The sequence below is a fragment of the Amphiura filiformis genome, chromosome 16, assembly GCF_039555335.1.
Source record: "Amphiura filiformis chromosome 16, Afil_fr2py, whole genome shotgun sequence".
In the NCBI taxonomy this organism is placed as follows: Eukaryota; Metazoa; Echinodermata; class Ophiuroidea; order Amphilepidida; family Amphiuridae; genus Amphiura; species Amphiura filiformis.
In genome coordinates, this window is record NC_092643.1 from 57,240,988 (window position 1) to 57,260,481 (window position 19,494).

The window sequence follows — 19,494 nt, forward strand, 5'->3', positions numbered from 1 at the left end:
ATTAAAAAACGGGCTATTGTATTACAAATCTGTAAAATGCGTTGGAAGCAGAATTTATTTCTGCGCATTTTGACACTTCATTTGACACAATAGCCCAATAAAACACGGGTCAATTTAATGTAGTGAGGTCCAGATTTGAAAGTTGCACTTACAACAATACAAAAACACTCAGATAGCATTACGCAGGTTTCCTTCCATTATTACATTATACTGAATACAAATCAATAGAATTTACTGCAACTTTCAAATCTTAGGTTATATTGATTCAAATGTACGCTGTGACGTCAATATTTAGACAATTGCTACAAATGAGGTGTCAAAAGGCGCAGAAATAAATTCTGCTTTCAACATATTTTACAGATTTGTTATACAATCTCCCATTTTTGAATAATGGCCATTATTTAAGGGGGGGGTAGTTACTTTTTTTGAGATGTTTAATTCAAAGCTCCCTGCCAGCCATGCCAGCAATGCAATGCCTGTTTAATTAATCTAAATAACAGCTAACAAAACATACATATAGAAACAGATGTACACAAGTATGATAACCATCTCAACCTATCCTTTAATATGTGGATATTATTAATAGCAACTGGTTTATTCAAGTTGAAATCCACACTCCCCCTGTGGAAGATTTAGCTAAAGTCTTCCACAGAGGGAGTATGGGTTTCAAATAGATTAGACAATTGGGTAACTTCGGTCTAAATACTCACCCCAGTTGGGGAAGATATAGGTAAAGCCATATACAGAAGGAGTGGTTTCAAAATAATTAACCATAGCCAATTCTATTTGAAAAACATCCTCCCTCTTACGATGACATTCCTTTAATCTTCCACAGGGGATGTGTGGATTTCTAACAGAATAGCCAATTTATATAGCAACCATTACCTACGATAACACATTATGAAATATGATACAATGTTTATAATAATTACCCACCAACTAATTTTCTCCCCGAAGATATAAGTAAAGAACTGCGTTGTGATGAGAGGTCAGTGAGGGTTCGCGCCTAATAAAGTCCATTAATCGCAGACGAGGTGCGAAACATCGAGTAGCAATAATACCCAGGGGACGCTAAAATTGTATGAATTGAAAGATATTAATTTCAGTATCGCTTGCTTTTGATTGATCGGGAGGCAAAGCTGGATGTTGTTAAACTTAGCGAGTGTTGATAAATGGATCTATTCATTGGCAAGGGATTTTTTAGCTTTTTGTGTAGTAACTCTTTGATGATAAAATCTACAAAAATAACAGAACACAGATCGTTTTACTGAGATAACATTTACTAGCCTGTAACTGACATTAAGTTGAATTTTGAATATCAATGAGGAAATGCATTTTAGGCAGGTTTTTTACAATTAGATTTACACAATTACACAATATTGAGAGAATACTACCATTACTACCAAGATAATCACCCAATAAGCAATGGAAAGTAGGGCTGTTGTCGACAAGGCTTTTGTCGACAATATTGTCTACAAAGAAATTTCCTGATTGTCGACAAGCATGGACCAATTGTTGATAAAAATATTAGAGGTAAGCTTAAGATAAACTTAACATTGCCATTATTTCCTGCATAACTGCATCAGTCTTCTATTTTCATTTGTAAGTGGTGCAGATTATCTTTTCATTACAATCACAATATTCTGATGCTGCGTATATGGGGTATATGGTAAAATTTTGATGCAAACAAAGGACGCATAAAATGGTCTCTGAACTTAATAATTTTGACTTTATTGATGTACTGCTTTGTCGACAACTTGTCCACGTCAGATCTTGAGATTTGATGATTGTCGACAATTAAAAATCCACTCAACAACAGCCATAATGGAAAGAACAAACGTTTTGTAAAATGGGAGATGCAGTCGGGGCCCAGAAACTGTAAAAACCATGCTATGCTCCATCAGCCTATTTTTGATTACTGGTAGACAGGCCCGTACGCAGGGGGTGCACCCTCCCAAATTTGCCAAAGTGTACAAAAAGTCCCAAAAAATCAGGTTTTTACAGGTTTTTCGTCAAAAAATGGCCAAATTTTGGAAAGAAAGTCCACTTTTCACAAAAATGACCCCCCCCCCCTTGGGAAAAAGGTCCACTTTTTCAAAATCAGCACCCCCCAAACAAAATCCTGCGTATGGACCTGCTGGTAGATCACCCGTCTTCCGCGTTTCGTAAATGCATAGTTTGGATTTGATGTTGGTAAGTTCAAAAGTCTGTCATCAGGTACCAAGAAGAAGAAATCTCAAGAAAACAAATAAGAGGAAGCCAACTCAAAGATAAAAAAGACAAGTATTAATTATTATTTATAAGACATTTTCCCCTGAACAAATTAATTCTAAAATATTCATCACTTTCTAAACAAATATTTATATTTTCCCAACAATTTATTCTGCAGTGCTTTTAAGTGCTAAGCATCCTGTAGAGTTGTACATACATCTTTTCTATTCCTTATAGCCTTCTAATTTACAAAGTCATTGCCATTTGACAAGCTAAATGAAAAAGGCTCTGAAATTGATTACTTTGTCTTGCAATAACCTACAACATGTACAGGAAACCCTTTAAAGGACCTGGATCAAACTGATCCAGATCTGGATCAAATATGAACTAGCCTAATCTAATTCCAGATCAACTTTTTAAATCTGAAATTCCAACTCAAATTTGATCTGAACCAGATATGCGATCTGAAATGGATCAAATTTGAGTCCAGTTCTGGTTCAAATTGATCTTGAATGGATTAAGCTAAACCAGATCAGATTTGATTCAAAAATTAAGAAGAGTGTGCCCATTTGAGTGAAAGATACTGTAGCACTGTCTATGTTATTGCAACAGATAACAATGAGAGATACAACAGAAAGCTGTGCAGGTGCATGGTTAAGGGCATACTGATGTAACTCAGATAGTTGTGCTGTCAATGCTACCACCTAAGGCGTACATGGTATACATCCTTATTTTAATTACTACAATAACTAACTTGTCATGCTGACATTGCATCTTTCACAACAAGATTTGTTGAAGCAATCTTCTTACCCTTGTAGGTTCCTCTATATCAATGACTGATACTTTTGAGACAGGTTTTATGTTACCATGGTTACTGCAAATTTATGCAACAACAACAAGCATTCCCCCATTTTTTTCTTTGCCCCCCCCCCCCCACGTTCTGACAAAAGTCACAGGAAATCCACTATTTGAGATAAAATTTGCCACTATTTGGATCAAAATCGCCTCATTTTAGAAAAAAAATTCCCAAATTTTTCCCCCTCACCAAACAAATTCTCCTTGCCCCCCCAAAAAAAAATCCCTGGCACTGCCGCTGACCACATCATTAATATTTTTTCTTATGAAGGTTTGAAGATTGGTGAAGTTCGTGCAGTTACCATTGTTACAGGCCCCAGGAAGAAGTGTTCAGTCACTGAAAATGATAGGATATGTATGTGTGACCAGAAACAATTCCAGTTTGCATACTTGGATACTTTTTCGAGACCCCAGCATGCTTTGTTCTTTACTGTCCAATTTGCTGCACATTTTATTATCTTATTTTTGTGTTTTTGCTCTAAAGCAGCAAATATTGTGGAAAGGTTTGATAAAAACCATCTTAATTGTATAAATTCCAAATAGCAAGTTCTTTCGTTCACTATGTTCATTCAGTTTTATCAGTTTCAAACCCCCTCAAAAATGTATGTTCCAGATTAGTTCCTCAAGATCATCAGTATGATATAGTTCCTAAGGAACCGTCCCTTTTCATAACAATTCAATTCCCTGTAAAAGATTACGACACACACCTATACCAAAATGCAAACTGAGTGTCAACCTCAGGTGACAGGGCCTCTTTAGCATCCCTGTCATTGCTATCACTTACATGTTTCCTTGCTCCTTGTTTGGGATACATGAAGTAACAACTCCTAACATGTCAGTGTGATCACAACTGCAGGGGAAACTATTGTCAGGACGATACACCTTGCTTGTAAATATGTTCTGTTTAAAGGTGCATTGTGGAATTTCACACAAATTGCGCTCTCAATTTTGGTCAAAGTCCAGTTTTTAACATGTACACAATGTTTGTCCATATATTAATCAGCATCTAAAATAATTAAGCTGAAATCAGTGTCTTTTATGTAAAAAAACATGACTTTGTAATAAAATTCTGGAACCAGACCTTTATTCCACAAGAAGAGTTGAATAACAGATAAGTGTAACAATGTGCTCATAATATCGTCTCTAATAAACATCCCCGGGTGTTGGATTTTTCCAGGGGGGCATCTATAAGGGGTGAATTTTCAACGATAAAACATAGGCAAACTCCATGTAAACTTATAAATGTACCTGGAAATGACAAAATATCGCCAGGTGATCTCTGGTTGTACTTCCTGTACTTAAACTTCAGGGTTGCAATGCTATTTTTGGTTATTTACTCGAGGAATCATGAACATTTCTGCATTTTGGTCGAAAAATATGAGGGGGCATTTATTAGAGGGGGAGAGTTTAATAGAGACAATATGGTATGTGTTTTATTTTCAATACTACAAATTTTTGACTCTAAATTGCTGCTCCATAGGCTCTTTGAATATTCAATCTAGTGTGATTTTTTTTTTCAAAATATCTCGGCTTTATAGCTTTTATATCCGCTTTGTTTCGCATTGCTTTGCATTGTGTTGCATTGTTTTGCATTGCTTTGCTTTACTTTGCTTTAGTTTGGTTCAGTGGTTTGAAATGGTTTGGTTCATCTGAGTTTTATCCATAAGATTGAATAGAAAGAGACTTTTGCACATCACATTTGAGATTACATTAATTTCATGTGCTTGTTTTGATCCATGAAATAACATTAAGCGCATTTACCCCCAGGAATTTACCCCAGACATTTGTTGTGTTAAGACAAAATAATTCATGCTACTAGTAGTACTAGAGTGCAATTTGATGTCACATTGTTAGTACACTGGAATCCATCACCATACAATCACAAAGACCCTTGCATTCTTCAACTCCCAAATGAAGGCCTTGTACAAATTGCATTTCACCTTCCTTACATCAGGTAAGTGAATTCACTAGAATCCAAAACATTCTCATCTAATAGTGCACAGTTCTTTAACCCCAATACATTTGTACATTCATTGAATGACCTTTGAAAATTTGGGAACAAAAACTCATACTCTGTAACTTGAGGTCAAATTTTGCACCATGATTGTTTAATTGAGGTTATTGGACTATGCCATTGGAATGAGGCCATTGTGGTCCATAGTGATTGGGCTATTTCATTTAAAATCCACACTCCCCCTGTATAAGATTTAGCTAAAGTCTTCCACAGAGGGAGTATGAGTTTCGAATAGAATAGACAATTAGGTAACTTCAATTTGAAATACTCACTCCTGTTGTTGAAGGTATAGGTAAAGCCATAATCATGATAATACAGGGGGAGTATGGGTTTCAAAATGATTAACTCTGGCCAATTACATTTGAAAAACATACTCCCTCTGTGGAAGATATTGCCAAAATCTTACACAGGGGTAGTGTGGATTTCAACTGAATAGCCCAATACACACAGAATCTTGCTTCAAATTGTAAAGGGGAAGCTTCCAGGCAACAATTCTGTAGATTCAATTTAATGTGTCCTACATGGGGACAAGTTGGCGACATGGTATACCATTATTAATTTGAAACCTATAAAAATGTTCAATCAGAAACAATTGTTTTTTGGGGCAAGAGGAAAATTAGAAAATATGCCCAAGGGAGGATTTTACGCTTACCGGAATCATGTCCAAAGCCTGATAAATAAGGGCCAAACTATTCCAACAGGAATTCTGCAGTAATGTTGAAAGCAACTGTGGTTGAAAGCCAAGTTCTGTTGAAGTGCAGATGGATTTCAGACAACCTGAGCCAAGCTTTTGGAGGGTAAGTGGGTATTTGAATGGGACTGGGCATGGGGGTTTTGTGACCTATTATTGAACTATTTAAAAGAATCACCATACATGTAGTTTAGATTTGAAATCAATGCTTATTGAGTGCTAGTTCATTATGAATATGCAATAATCTTGTGAAGAAGGCCTATTTATTGTTCAAAGTCAAACAAATAAGGTTGAAATCACAACATTTCAACAGCAATACCAAAGAAAATTTCATCAGTTATAGAACTTCACTTAAATGTATGAGAAATGCAACAAAACACTGTAAATCATACAAATAATATTATATCAGTGCAGTTTGGGGAGCAGCGTGGCACACTGGTTAAGGTCTTTGCCTTTGGTGCGAGAGGTCCCGGTTCGATTCCCTCAAGAGGACCAAAAAAAAAAAATTTAAAATTTTTTTTTTTTTTTAAATCTGCGCTCTCCGTGGTTCATCTGATAATGGCGGGGCAGATATGATCCATGATAAAAGACCTCGTTTACAGGCGGTTCCGATCAGGGTAACGCCCGATTGTTGGCTACACTTGCCTGTCCTGTTAAAACACCCGACCAGCTATCTATGGTGACCACCTTCGTTCACCAGGTCACTTGTATCTGGCCGAAGTTTCGTCAGCGTTTATCTCCTAGATTTCAGCTGTTAATGCCTAGATATGCCCGACATAAAAAATAAAAAAAAGTTCTGAAAGACAACTTATCCTTTTTTCCAACAATAATTTACATGGTTATTTTAAGATCAGAGAGATGGACAAAATTGACCTATATGTAACCAAACTATTCATTCATCAATGGAATTGCAAAATCTTATACAGTGCTACTATGGGTGACAGAAAGATTAAATCAGATGCTATCCTTCTTGAAGAAATCTAGTGTTACAATGACAAAAACACACATAAAACCTTTTTGGCAAATATTCATGATTTCAGGGCATCACACAATTCAAGAAAATCCTCAAGTAGATTAACTTTGATCCAATACCAAAGCCTTCAAAAATAATGAAAAGCTTTTATGTTCGTTCTTAATTTCTTGTGACATCTAGTAAGAGGAAGAAAGGGCTTTATTTTGAGCACTTGACCACTGACTTACAAACCTTTCACCTGCTGATTCTGATTTTAAAGCCATACATTGTAACATTTGCTGAGGAGTAACACCCTCCATATTTTTCAAAATTCTGTTTTTACACGATTGTAAATTACTTTATTAAACTAACGTGATCCTGTAAAAATCAAGACTTTATAGGTGCTGTAGTTTTGTCAAAATCTGTGATTTTGAATAAAGCATAGGAACCGGCATTTAAAATGATGGAAATATAATATCGAACCCATATATATATTTTCATAACCGTCTATGTACATGGCGTGTGGGACGGTCATACACACATCAAAGGTGTGTTTTTAGTGGACTGGTTTCTACAGTCCATGCTGATACATGGGTTGATACGCGCACGCGACAACATGCCCAATAGAAAGAGTACAGGTACTGATTTAGTGGGTGACACTTTATGACAAAATTCTTCAAAAGGTAATTGATAGTTTCATGCATTTCAGTCTGGTTGCTGACAACTTTCCTCAGGTCAAGACACTGTAGGAAATGTCCAAGTAAATAGTTGATAATCACTGAAAGGCACACAGCTATTATTTAGAATTATTAATAGCATTCCTAAGGGTCAATTTATAGCCCAAAATGCATTTAATTTAAAATCAATTTAAACTCAAATTGGATGATATAATTCCAGTATGGTGGTCAAATGGTTTTGAACTTGAATATGTCATGTATGTCAACAATTAGTCTTTGTCACAACCTGAGAACTGATGCAAATTGCCCCCTGGCTACACCACTGCGTGCATGGATCGTGCGGGATCTTTGATAAAGACTAGTCGAAAATATCATTTGATTATGGTTTAAGAACAGGGTTATAGCAGCAATGGATTTCCTGTACAGGCAAAATGAATGGCAATGCCTTAAGTTAAAAAACAAACAGAAACAGCCAAAAATTATGATTTCCTTAGAGAAACTTTGAAGGAAGGACCTCTTAAAACATGGATTTCCTGCACACGCCTAAAAACATCTGTTTGAAATTTGCTTGTGCATGAACTAAGTCATTCTATACATTCATTTGAACTCAAACAATATAAAATATGAAATGAAACAAGTTGCACTGGACAGATAAAAGTTCTGCCTATTATGATAGCAACTGAACACTGTCTTTGGGTATTTTCAACAAGTTGACTTGATTAGAAATACTGAGCTGCCTGGTACAAAGCCAATATAGCATGGGTGTAGTGCAGGAAAGCCCTATCTTCAAATAGCTGGCAGGTGTCATATGTGACAAGGAGAATGAGTGGCATGTCGGCAATTTTCAATCAGAGGTTTTTTACATCATTTTCTGGCAGTTTACAAATGCTACATTTTGATGCAAACCCCATCTGATATCTGATTACAGAGTTATGCGCAATTTATCAATGGCTGAAAACAATATAAAAACAAAAGAATTTGAACACTGTTTTTGCCAATATCTCAAAAACAATATTAGCAACATCCGACTCATTTCCCTTGATCGTGTCACAAATATGAAATGAAACAAGTTGCACTGGACAGATAAAGGTTCCACCTATTATGATAGCAACTGAACACTGTCTTTGGGTATTCTCAACAAGTTGAAACTGTACTGAAACTGAGCTGCCTGGTTCAAAGCCAATATCGTCATGATAGTGTGCGTGTAGTGCAAGTAAGGCCTACCTCCAATAGCTGCCAGGTGTCATATATGTACAATATAGAATACAGAAATTGTCATATTGTCTATAGGGCAGCTATTGCAGGATGGGCTTACTTGCACTCTAGCCTGGTCCGGGATGGTACTGTAGACTGATGCAGACTCAGGATATCTGCACCCAGCCACTCCCTGTAGTACTCATCCTATGTGATAGTATCATCATTTCTTTAAGCTTAAGGGGGTACTACACCCCTCGATAAAGTTGTGTCTATTTTTGCATTTTTCTCAAACACTAATAACACAGTCGTAACAAAAGTTATGTATATTATAGGGGCAAGGAATCCAATTACTGCACTGGAATTTCAGTGACCCAAGATAAGCGGTTCGTTATTTATGACAAGAAATAAGGTACCGCTAGGATGTACCTCATTTCCTATCATATACACTGAACCGCTTGTCTTGATTCACTGAAATTTCAGTGTAGTAATTGGATTCCTTGCCCCAATAATATACATAACTTTTGTTACCAGTGTGTTATTGTTTTTTGAGAAAAATGCAAAAATAGTCACAAATTTACCACAGGGGTGTAGTACCCCCTTAACTCAAACCTTTTATATGCTTATAGATGGATTCCATCACTTTCATAAGCTTTTGTACTGCGATCATACTAGTATCCACAGGTTATTCATTATCCTATAATACCTGTAGCTTTTACATCTGCCTAAAATTGAGTATTTGGTCATTTTCTACCAATCGTAAAATGGCATAGCTAGGGGAAAAGAAGGGCTCTATGGAAGACCTCACCTTAATCTCCCACACAGGGGTGTAGATTGCAAAATGGAGTCAACCATTCAGGTAGCCCCATTTGAAATTCACACTCCCTGTGTCATGTCTTCCACAGGTGTGTATGGATTTTAAACTGTATTTTTAGTCCAATGATATAATTATAGGATTCAAGTAAATCTGATATAGAGCGCAGTCAAACTTTTCAGGTCAGCTCAAAAGAGTGCAGCGTCATAAAACCATGATAGCCAATCTTTCCTGCTGCAGATAGTCAATCTTTCCTACTGCACAATCATGATGATACATGATTCCAAGTGATTGTTTTCATTTATGAGGGGTTCTATGTGACATTAAATCCCATCAATTTGAAATCAGTCCTGTTAAAACACATGTTCCAGAGTTTTTGTATTTTAATTTTCAAAGGTCATTCAATGAATGTACAATTGTATTGGGGTTAAAGAACTGTGCCCTGATAGATGAGCATGTTGTGGATCCTAATGTTATTCCTTGTCTCGGCAGAAGACACTTAACTTGCAACTATACACTTACCCCCAAATGACGACTCCTCAGTCGTACATATCCTTGTTTCACCGTGTCGTCAAATTCTCCCGACATCTCGATGGCAAACACCGCTGTGTCCTGACGGTCAAGACCGACACCCCCTGGGTGGTGGTAGTGTTACATTAGAAAGAAAGGCAATGATGGACTAGACATGTACAAAATGTCATGGAGTGAAGCAAGGCAAGGTTAAAATCCTCATTGCTGGCTGTTCTATCAAATCACAATGCAGTGGTAGCTTTTACCAAAATTGACTCCACCGATACACGATTGCCACTAAAGATAGATTGTAGTCGCTTGGCGTCGGATCTCCAAATGTAAAGAACGGCATCTGCAGTGGGGTAAAAAATTAAAATGAAGAAAAAGGTAAGAAATGAGATGATTTCATCATGGGTGATAGCATTTTATTGATTTTTTTCATTTGATTTAAGGGGCACCATGAGAAATGCCCAGATAAGATATCCTACCCTTCCCAGAATCCTTTGCATCAAATGCCTCTCCAAGTACATTGCATATAGGTCTATTTGAGAATCTAGACTGCTTAAACATGGGTCGATAGTCAAGAGGTAAACATAATTTGCAAGATCTGCATGTGCTCTGTTCATTGAGCTACATTTTGTCACTATCAACCCATGTTGCACTAGATAGATAATCAATACAGGAAATAAAAATGGGAGAAATGCATTGTGGGAAGTGTACGGTATCTTCTCTGGTGGTACCTTACATGCAATAAGAACCAGGTAAACCAATGAACTTCTCTACCTGCAAATGGGCTATTCCAGTTGAAATCCATACACCCCTATGGAAGACATGACCTTAATCTTCCACAAAGGGAGTGTGAATTTCAAATGGGATCTCCTGAATGGGTGATTCAATTTAAATGCGGTCATGTGATGTCTTCCATAGGGGGTATGTGAATTTCAACTGGAACAGCCCAGTATGAGCTCCATGTGCCTCACATTTTTCCACAAAGTTTCCTGAACATAGAAGTCAGAGCAAGATATAATTGAATTTGTCCAAACATAGTTAGTATTGGCTCAATGGGTCTGAAATTTAATTTGATGTGTTTGAAGTGTTATAAAACCTGCTTGTAAGTCATAGACCCCAACATAGATAGACATGTTCCAGGGAAATCTAATGATAATTTATACCAAACCAGTTCTCCGGTTCCCCAACATGCTACCAAAATAGTAACCCCAACACTGCCCAATCTAACAAAATCCAACAAGAAAAACCATTGCCCATGTATTCCTTCCATGTGGTGTCATGACGCCATCACCTTATGTGGCCGGGCCAGTGAAACGCCTGTGGTTACTGGTTTTGTGATCCTGTGCATGGCACAGAGGGGTCTAAGGTTCGAATCCAGGGGTACCAAGTGACTTCTTTGCAGCAAAAAAAACCCATGCGGGTTTTAGGGATACTCTATTCACAAAAATAGGCCATGGACACTTGCAAAATCATTTCAAATGTATAAGTTTTAATATGTTGAGTCAAAATGGACATTGACTATACAAACTGACTCACAATTGGCCTCATTGAAACCCAATGTTCGGATAATTTGTATGTCACTGATTAGACTATGCCATATCAATTTTTAAGAAATACAAAAATATATTATTAATCATGATGCACACATTTAGTTGAACTCAAAATAAAGTTGGGACTTAATTGATGCACACAGCAACAAAAAATGAACCATTTTTGCCAATTATAAACCAAACTAAGGATACATCCACTAGCATTTTTCATCTTATCTAGGCCAGGTTCGTGTAAATCTAGGCTGCGTATAATTGCTAAGCTTATTCAATTAATTTTATCCTCATTCCACTTTTCCTCATACCTTGTGGGAGTTTTTCTTTTCTATATGCTGCTAGCAACTCTCATGGACCACTTGCAATTTATGGGACAATGTATGAGCAAAACACAGCTGAATGAAGAACGCTCACTGGAATCATAATTCATGGATAAAAATTTACCAACGCTGACAAAATAAAGCCCTAGCTGGCATCCCTTAGGGTGCGTAGACAAACATTCCATCACATGAATGATAAACATACGGAGAGACCACTGAATCCATAAACGCAATCCGTGCATGTTATACATACACGCAACATCAAATTCAAAAATGCAATTATGCCGACTGACCTTAATTGAAAATTGCCGCCAGTGTGGACGATTGTATACTGTAAGACAGAAGGCAAAGCAAGCAGTGTGTGCGTGTGCGTACTAACAAAATGTAGTCTGCTAAACTCACAATTTGGGGGCTGAATATGAGGAAATTGTAAATGCAATTGCTGCCATATTACACTAGGATGCTCATCTGCCAGGACAAAGTTTCTTGACCCTAATATGTTTGTACATTCATTGAATGACCTTTTAATATGTTGGGTACCAAAACTCATCTTTATTCCTTCCTTCTTTACCTTCCAGTTGCCAAATTGTGGACGTTAGGGTTAAGGGTTAAGATAGTGACTCTTGAGATGATTAATCCTGGAGCAACTTTGTTTTATGAGGAAGCATCAAGTCCGTCCAAGAAGGGTAGATATAGAAAGGAGTCTAATAATGATTTCTGTGAGTGACCATGGAGTGACCGTCAGGCCATAGACCCTAGAAAGAAGGATTTTGCCTCCTCACAACAATCATGCTATGCCCGCATAGACTCCAAATCGAGGGTTTATGTCCAGAAAGCCCTAACTGCAATAGCTGCCAGGTGTCATATGTTTAAATGTATACAATATAGAATGCAGAAATTGTCAAAAATGTCTGGGGCAGCTATTGCAGATATGGCCTTCTTATCCTAAACCCTCAGCATGGTGGCATTGGCAAGGGATAGAACAGCGGACATATAGCCTGAACATGAAGTGAGGCAGCAATCATTTTACAACCTTATGCTCATAGAGAAAATTTGCTTGAAGGGTTAAAAGATGCATGCATAGATACCTTACAGATAAATAGATAATTACTTGATGCCGATTGATGAAGATCCACCATGAATTTATCAACTGGAATTGTATGTGTAGGTACAGCATAACTATGGTGATATAGGGATGGTAAACTGCTAAAATGCTGAGTGTGTTATTTTGCTTCTCAAAATGGGCTATTCCAGTTTAAATTCACACCCCTATGGAAGACATGACCTTAATCTTCCACACAGAGGGTTTAGATTTCATGGTGTTATCCGGGTAACCCCATTTCACACTCCCTATGTGGAAGATTAAGGTCATGGAAATAGGGGTATGCAGGTGTACGTGTATGAACTGGAATAGCCCTGTGAGAAAGCAATGAAATAATGTAATTTTTTTTGGCAGATATGAATTAATGCTTTGAATTAAAGATGTGTAAACCCTAGCCTATGTTTGTTGCTTTGTTTGTGATGATCGAGCCGGCCGGGGTGGTCCTACAATCCTATAAAAAACTAAAATTGAATTTGTCCGACTTCAGACTGATTTTGCCTGATCACACCACATATAATGAACTTGAAAACTGGATTTTGGATTTCCCTGACAAGTGACTTTGCTTGATCGCATCACATATCACCGACTCACCTGTTCCTCTCTATATACTAGCATGTACAACAGAACATAAATTAGAATTGAATCACCAAGATCATTAACGTAATACGGATGACCACAAATGAACCGTATCATCACAGATCACTCAGTCACCATAAGAACGTACATTATGATTCACACACAGTGTGGTAGTGAATAAATTGTAAATTTAGCTCAGACGTGACCAATTTTGTTCATTACTTTATCTAAACACTTCATAACCAATAAAAATAGTGGATATTTTTAGTCTCTTCCTTGCTAGGTCCCACTTTTTTCAGGTTTTTCAGTAACATGTTTGAAACTGGATTTTTGGAATCTCTGTCCATGACTCCATGGTCAGTGCAATGGTTTCAGTATATTTATTTGTTTATTTATTTTTGTAGAAACCAGTTTATTATTTATTATTATTATTAACCCACATCCCAGCAAACGCGAAAAACATGTTATACTTTGGCTTTTGGTTTAGATAAAAATATTTTGTTAACATTAAATGTCAGGTTATATGAAGGTCATGGAAACGTTTTAAAACGTTTTGTATGAAAACACACTATATACAGCAATATTTTAAAATGTTATTGAAAAATATTTTTTTCAAACATTTTTTTGCCAAATATTTTGTCAACACTTAAATAACATTATGTTTGAATATTTGCAGTAGGTTATCAACAAATGTTTTAGAATGTTATGAAATCGTTTTACACCATTTATATGTCCTTTATATAACCCAACATTTAAACATTTTCTGGCAACCTTTTCTAACCTTTTCAGCTCTTTTGCGAATGATGTCGAAAACCTTTTGTGTTTGCTGTGATGTCATTTTAATGTATACATAATGCCTCAATAAGCTCATCATGGAGTGCATGGAGCACTGGAAGTCCATAACATCATTTAGATGAAGATAGAAATGGCACATAATCAAATTGGCCCATTTTCCTGTCATAGAATTTAGAAGCTTTCAAAAGTGTCATAAAAAGTGGCTCAAAATGCCGACAGCGAGACATAATTGTAAATAGCATCTAGACATTGCTTTGTACTTCGCTAGTTGCTTCTACTACATTTATTATCTGAAAGTATGAAAATATGCATCCTATAATAGCACAAATAAAACAAAAATATGTAAGCGAGAGGCTATGAAGGGGACTCTTGATTCCTGTTGAAGGTCAACCCAATGAAGCTCTATTCTGGGTCCTAATTGATATGGTATATAATTATCTACACCTGAAATCTGTTTCTTTCCTCTACAATACTTTGTGGTTGTTTGTGAATTTGTTTGTTTGCTAAGTGTTATGGCAAGATTATGCTTTAAAGGTTGCGACATTACATAACAAATTTACATGTTTTAGAATTTTGTGTTTGGACCCACAACTAAAAGAACTTACAAAATATATGTCAATTTCATTTCTTATTTTGTGCCAATAAAAGGTTTAAGTAACAATGCTTGCAAATACAAATTCTTTCGAATGCAGAGTTCAATTATGTAGTTTGCGATGCAACCGGTAGCTTAATCCAACCCTGCACGGCAAGCTTCCTTAAACACAAAACATTTGTTAATGTTCAATTTACAGTCTGACATACTTCAAGAGGTGCACTTTTCTCATACTCAATAACCCAGAAACCTATAAACCTAAGGGTCCCATTTTACTTCAATTTTATTTTTAGTCACATTCTGGCCAAATAAGGGGAGTAGATTCCTATCTTGACCTATATTCTGTGGTTAATTTGCAGCAACGCATTTCCTGATTTTATCAGCGGTTTAGCGTGTTTACAAAAACTCATGTGTGTGTAGCATTTTATAAATCAGAATTTTTAATATTCATTATATCCAGATTTTGGCAGTAGGCTTTTTTTTATCGTCTTGATTAAATAAAATTTAGTATTTTCACCCCCCCTAAAAAAAACAAGAACATGCTGAGTTGATCCTATATCATAACATGTGAAGTATCATATTTGGCATAAAACCATGTTGGTGTCACTCAAAAGCTCCTTAATCCAGCAAACACAAAACTTTTAACAGAAAATGTCATATCAAGTTATATAAAAGGTACAAAACATTTTAATAACATACAAAAAAACATTTTGATGCAAAATATTCTAATAATGTTGGCAAAATATTTTGCAAAATTGTTCGCCCAGAAATATTTTATTACATCATTTTGACATTTTTGAAATGTTGTTATATAGTGCATTTTTCTACAAATGTTTTCACGATATAATCCAATATTTAAATGCTATTAAAGCATTTTGAATAAAACCAAAATACCGGTACATTATAACACATTACTAACATTTTAAGAACAGTTTTGTGTGCTGGTTACTAAACAGTGACAGCTATACCAAACAATAACAAAAATCAAATTGCTGACACGTTCCTCATTTTGAGGGAACAAATGATATAGTGCTAGATCATAATTTTTCAGATTTATTTTCATCCAGAATTTATTAGAGATTGCTGTTGATTCATATCACCATTGTCCTCCATCAAGAGATTTTATAAGACAGTCATCAAATCATAACAATGATACAATATTGGTAGTGATAGCGCTACCATTTACAAAATACAATTTTCCATTTCCACCAGTCCACACACACTTTACCCTCTCCAGGCGGGTGTCGACTGCAGACGACAAGTTTCAATTTTTTTTTTTAAATTTGGAAAAATTTCAGGATTTTACATTTTCATGACTATATTTGGAATCAGCATAAAAAATGCATTCAAATGAGTACAAACAAGCATAGTATTGGTTCAGTGGTTCTTAAGATAGCTCTTGATATTTTGAGAAAATATCTCAAAACTAGGATTTTTTATGTTGAAGCTTATGGCCAGCACACAGAGCATTACTGTCTCATTTGTATGCCTAGTCACGTAACAGTAAGCATGGTCGCTATATCCACCCTCATTGCCCTGTTGGTTATTGGCCCAACGTTTACTGAAATAGAATCATCTGTGCCAGGCGCATCATAATCACTAAATAGTGCAAACCTAAATTGTTACAAATGCTATATCCACAATACATACACATCGTTTTTGTTTCCCCATGCGTAATGCTTGCACGAAACACCGAGTATTACCACAAATTACTTCTTGTAATTTAAGATTGAACCCAAACGCTCCTCAAGGGAGATCGGCTCGGCTTGGGCTATTCAGATTACTGAGAGCTACCGAGTTCATAACGTGAACGAGAAAGACGAGACTAGCTCTGCTTTGTATAATGATAACAGACCCTAGTAGAGGTGAATTTGGCTTTGTGTTTATGAGACTTAAGAGCAGTAGCCAATATATAGGGACTTGATTGCATGTTTTGATATGCAATTATTTCATTGCTTTCAACTGCCAGGGATGTATAGACGAGATCTGAAGGCTTTGCTATATGAGTGATGACTTGCCAGCTTCATTTATTAATTTGAAAGTGCTTAAATTTCTAGGTATACTAATCATGCTATTAAATACATGATCATGAAGACTTCATGCTGGAAATCATATCAAAAGTGTTTTATGGCACAAAACTAACTGTCCATTCAATAGTGAACTAAGTTTTGCACACTGGTTCAAATCATTATTTTGTGCACATCAAAATAAAAACAAAAAGTGCACAATTTAACACTCGATGAATAGCAGGGCTTGAATCGGTAACGACCTGAACATTTCAAGTACCACTCCTATTTGCAAAAGTACACTTGAGGGGAGACCCAACTCTCATCCTTATTTTGTCACACCAGTAGCAGGGATGTGTGGAATGATTCGGTCATCAAGGGGGGAACAAAGAGGGATGAGACGCTGACCGTCTGCCGGAATAATGTGATCTGTGTGAGTTCAGAACTCAGGCTTGCCTTGATACAAGAATTCATTTGCCTTTCCCATAAACCAGTATAAGATCGGAAAACGTGCAATTATGTTCAGTCATTTGTGAGCTCACTTGATTGAACTTTTCAATAAATCCCATAATTCCTTGCGCTTAGATCGAGATATCATCATACCATAGATCATTAGATGATCTATGATCATACGATGTCATGCCGACTTGCAATGCGCAGTAATGATGTGCGCATTGATGTGGCATCAAATGACGACATCTCGGGTCTAACTGCAAGGAATTATGGGATTTACCGGAAAGGTCAATTGGGATTTATTTCAGTGCAGCAGTACAAAAAAAATAGTAACATTTCTCTCACCCCAACACACTGTTTAGCACGCGTAGGTATAGGCAGTGTGCGAACAGAATCTCATGGTTTGGAAGTCATGTATTCAGATTTCCTTTTACAAATTAAGCGTACTGCTAGCTGTCCAGCGCGTATTATTTGCACAAGGTTCAATGCACACGCTTAACGTCACGCACATATATACGCGATGGTTAAGCTGTCAAAGGAAATCTGAATAAAACTTTAGTGGTTCTGTGCTCAGAAGAGTCAAGCATGTTCTTGTAATTGTTAAGTGTCAGACCTATTTGAAAAGAAAAGGGGGATCATCCCTGGTTCGGATACCTGCACCCAACCTCTAGGTTTGGCGGAGTGTGGTTGTAACCGACTGCTATGGTGACCTAACCAAAGCAAAAGTAGAATGGACCAATGCAACATTTCTATTGTAAACAATGGCATATAGACACCAGTGAGTCAGACTTGATCACCCTATACAAAACTATGTCTTCGTTTTTAGTTACTGAGTTTATTGCGCATCAAAAACATACCTCATCAATATTCATTACTGTCTTCATTTCAGCCATATCAGTAATATCACGCCATGCTCCATCAAAATTAAATAGATTCCAATTTGTCGCCACATTTATTACTCCAAACATACATTTTGATATTGATACAATCATTATTGTATCACTTTTCATATAAATTCACGGTAACCATGGTAAACTTCCATACCAAGCTGCTAAAAGCTACTGACATTTAATGGGCTATTCCAGTTGAAATCCATACACCCCCTATCAGTTCGGCAAATCCGTCAAAACGGGATGTATACCCCGATCGGGATGTACATCCCAATCGGGATGTATATGGCGCATTTGGAAATGAAACACGAGGGCAGTTCGTATTCGCTATCGCGTACCAGGGTACGGTGTGACAAACACGCTGGCGGAAATTTGTTCATGGTTTCGGAAAATTTTAAACATGTTTAATCGATTCCTTACAAAATTTTACCCATAGGTTATCCGTGGGGAAAAAGGGGTTTACCGTTGCAAAAAAAAGTTATAGAGCCTCAAAGTTGGATTTTACGTTAAAAAAAACTAAATTTTGTAAGAATTCAGGGTCCCAGAGCTTCCCTAGTTAGGTTGTCGCAGAAAAAGCAGGCCCAAACGAATGTGGCGACATTATAAAATGTGTTTCCAACAATCATTCAGTGTTAAGATGAAATTCACAACTTTTATCTATAATCATTTGCAAAAAACAGAGCTCATTATAAAACAGTTTTGAAGATATGATCTCGGATGTAAAAATGGATGAAGGATGCAATTTTAGGCCTAAATATTGATCAGTCAAGTCGCACCGCACAGATCGCATTACGCACAATAGGCCTACTTCATTCAAATTTGTGTTTGTTTGTTTATTTTGTTGTTTTTCATTGTTCGTTTGTTTTGTTTTGTTGCTGTTGTTGTTGTTTTTGTTTGGGGGGATTTTGTTAAGCAAGGGAGGATTTTGGTAGGGGTGCAGCTGTGCAAGGCAAGCAACTTTTAAGTTCGTTGAATAGATTCATCATGCAGCCTCAGTAATGTAGGCTTAGGCCTACACATTTTTGGATTGCTTTTTGACAAAATGAAGTAATTTTTACTCACTATACAATATTTTTTGTAGGACGACACATTATAATATAATTATGTAGTCAGTAATAATTCACTTGGTTTTGAACAAAAATTCAAAATGTTTATCAACATTTAAGGATCTAAAATGAGCGTTTATTATGCGTTTCGACAGTATTTTTGTGGGACATGAGAGCACCTCAGACCTATCGAATTGCATTCTGAATAATGAAGCATGTCTTTCTGATATCAAATAATTTTCA

The 19,494-nt window shown here is 36.5% G+C and overlaps 1 protein-coding gene across 1 annotated transcript in view; it reads right to left on the bottom strand.

Moving 5' to 3' along the window:
- The window catches only part of LOC140136248 (docking protein 5-like), a 203,851-nt gene that overhangs the window by 168,434 nt on the left and 15,923 nt on the right, over positions 1 to 19,494 (bottom strand). Inside the window, exon 2 of the mRNA XM_072157969.1 lies at positions 9,931 to 10,270. Within this exon, the coding sequence (XP_072014070.1) occupies positions 9,931 to 9,996 (66 nt within the window). The 5' untranslated portion in view covers positions 9,997 to 10,270. The remainder of the gene's footprint in view (positions 1 to 9,930; positions 10,271 to 19,494) is intronic.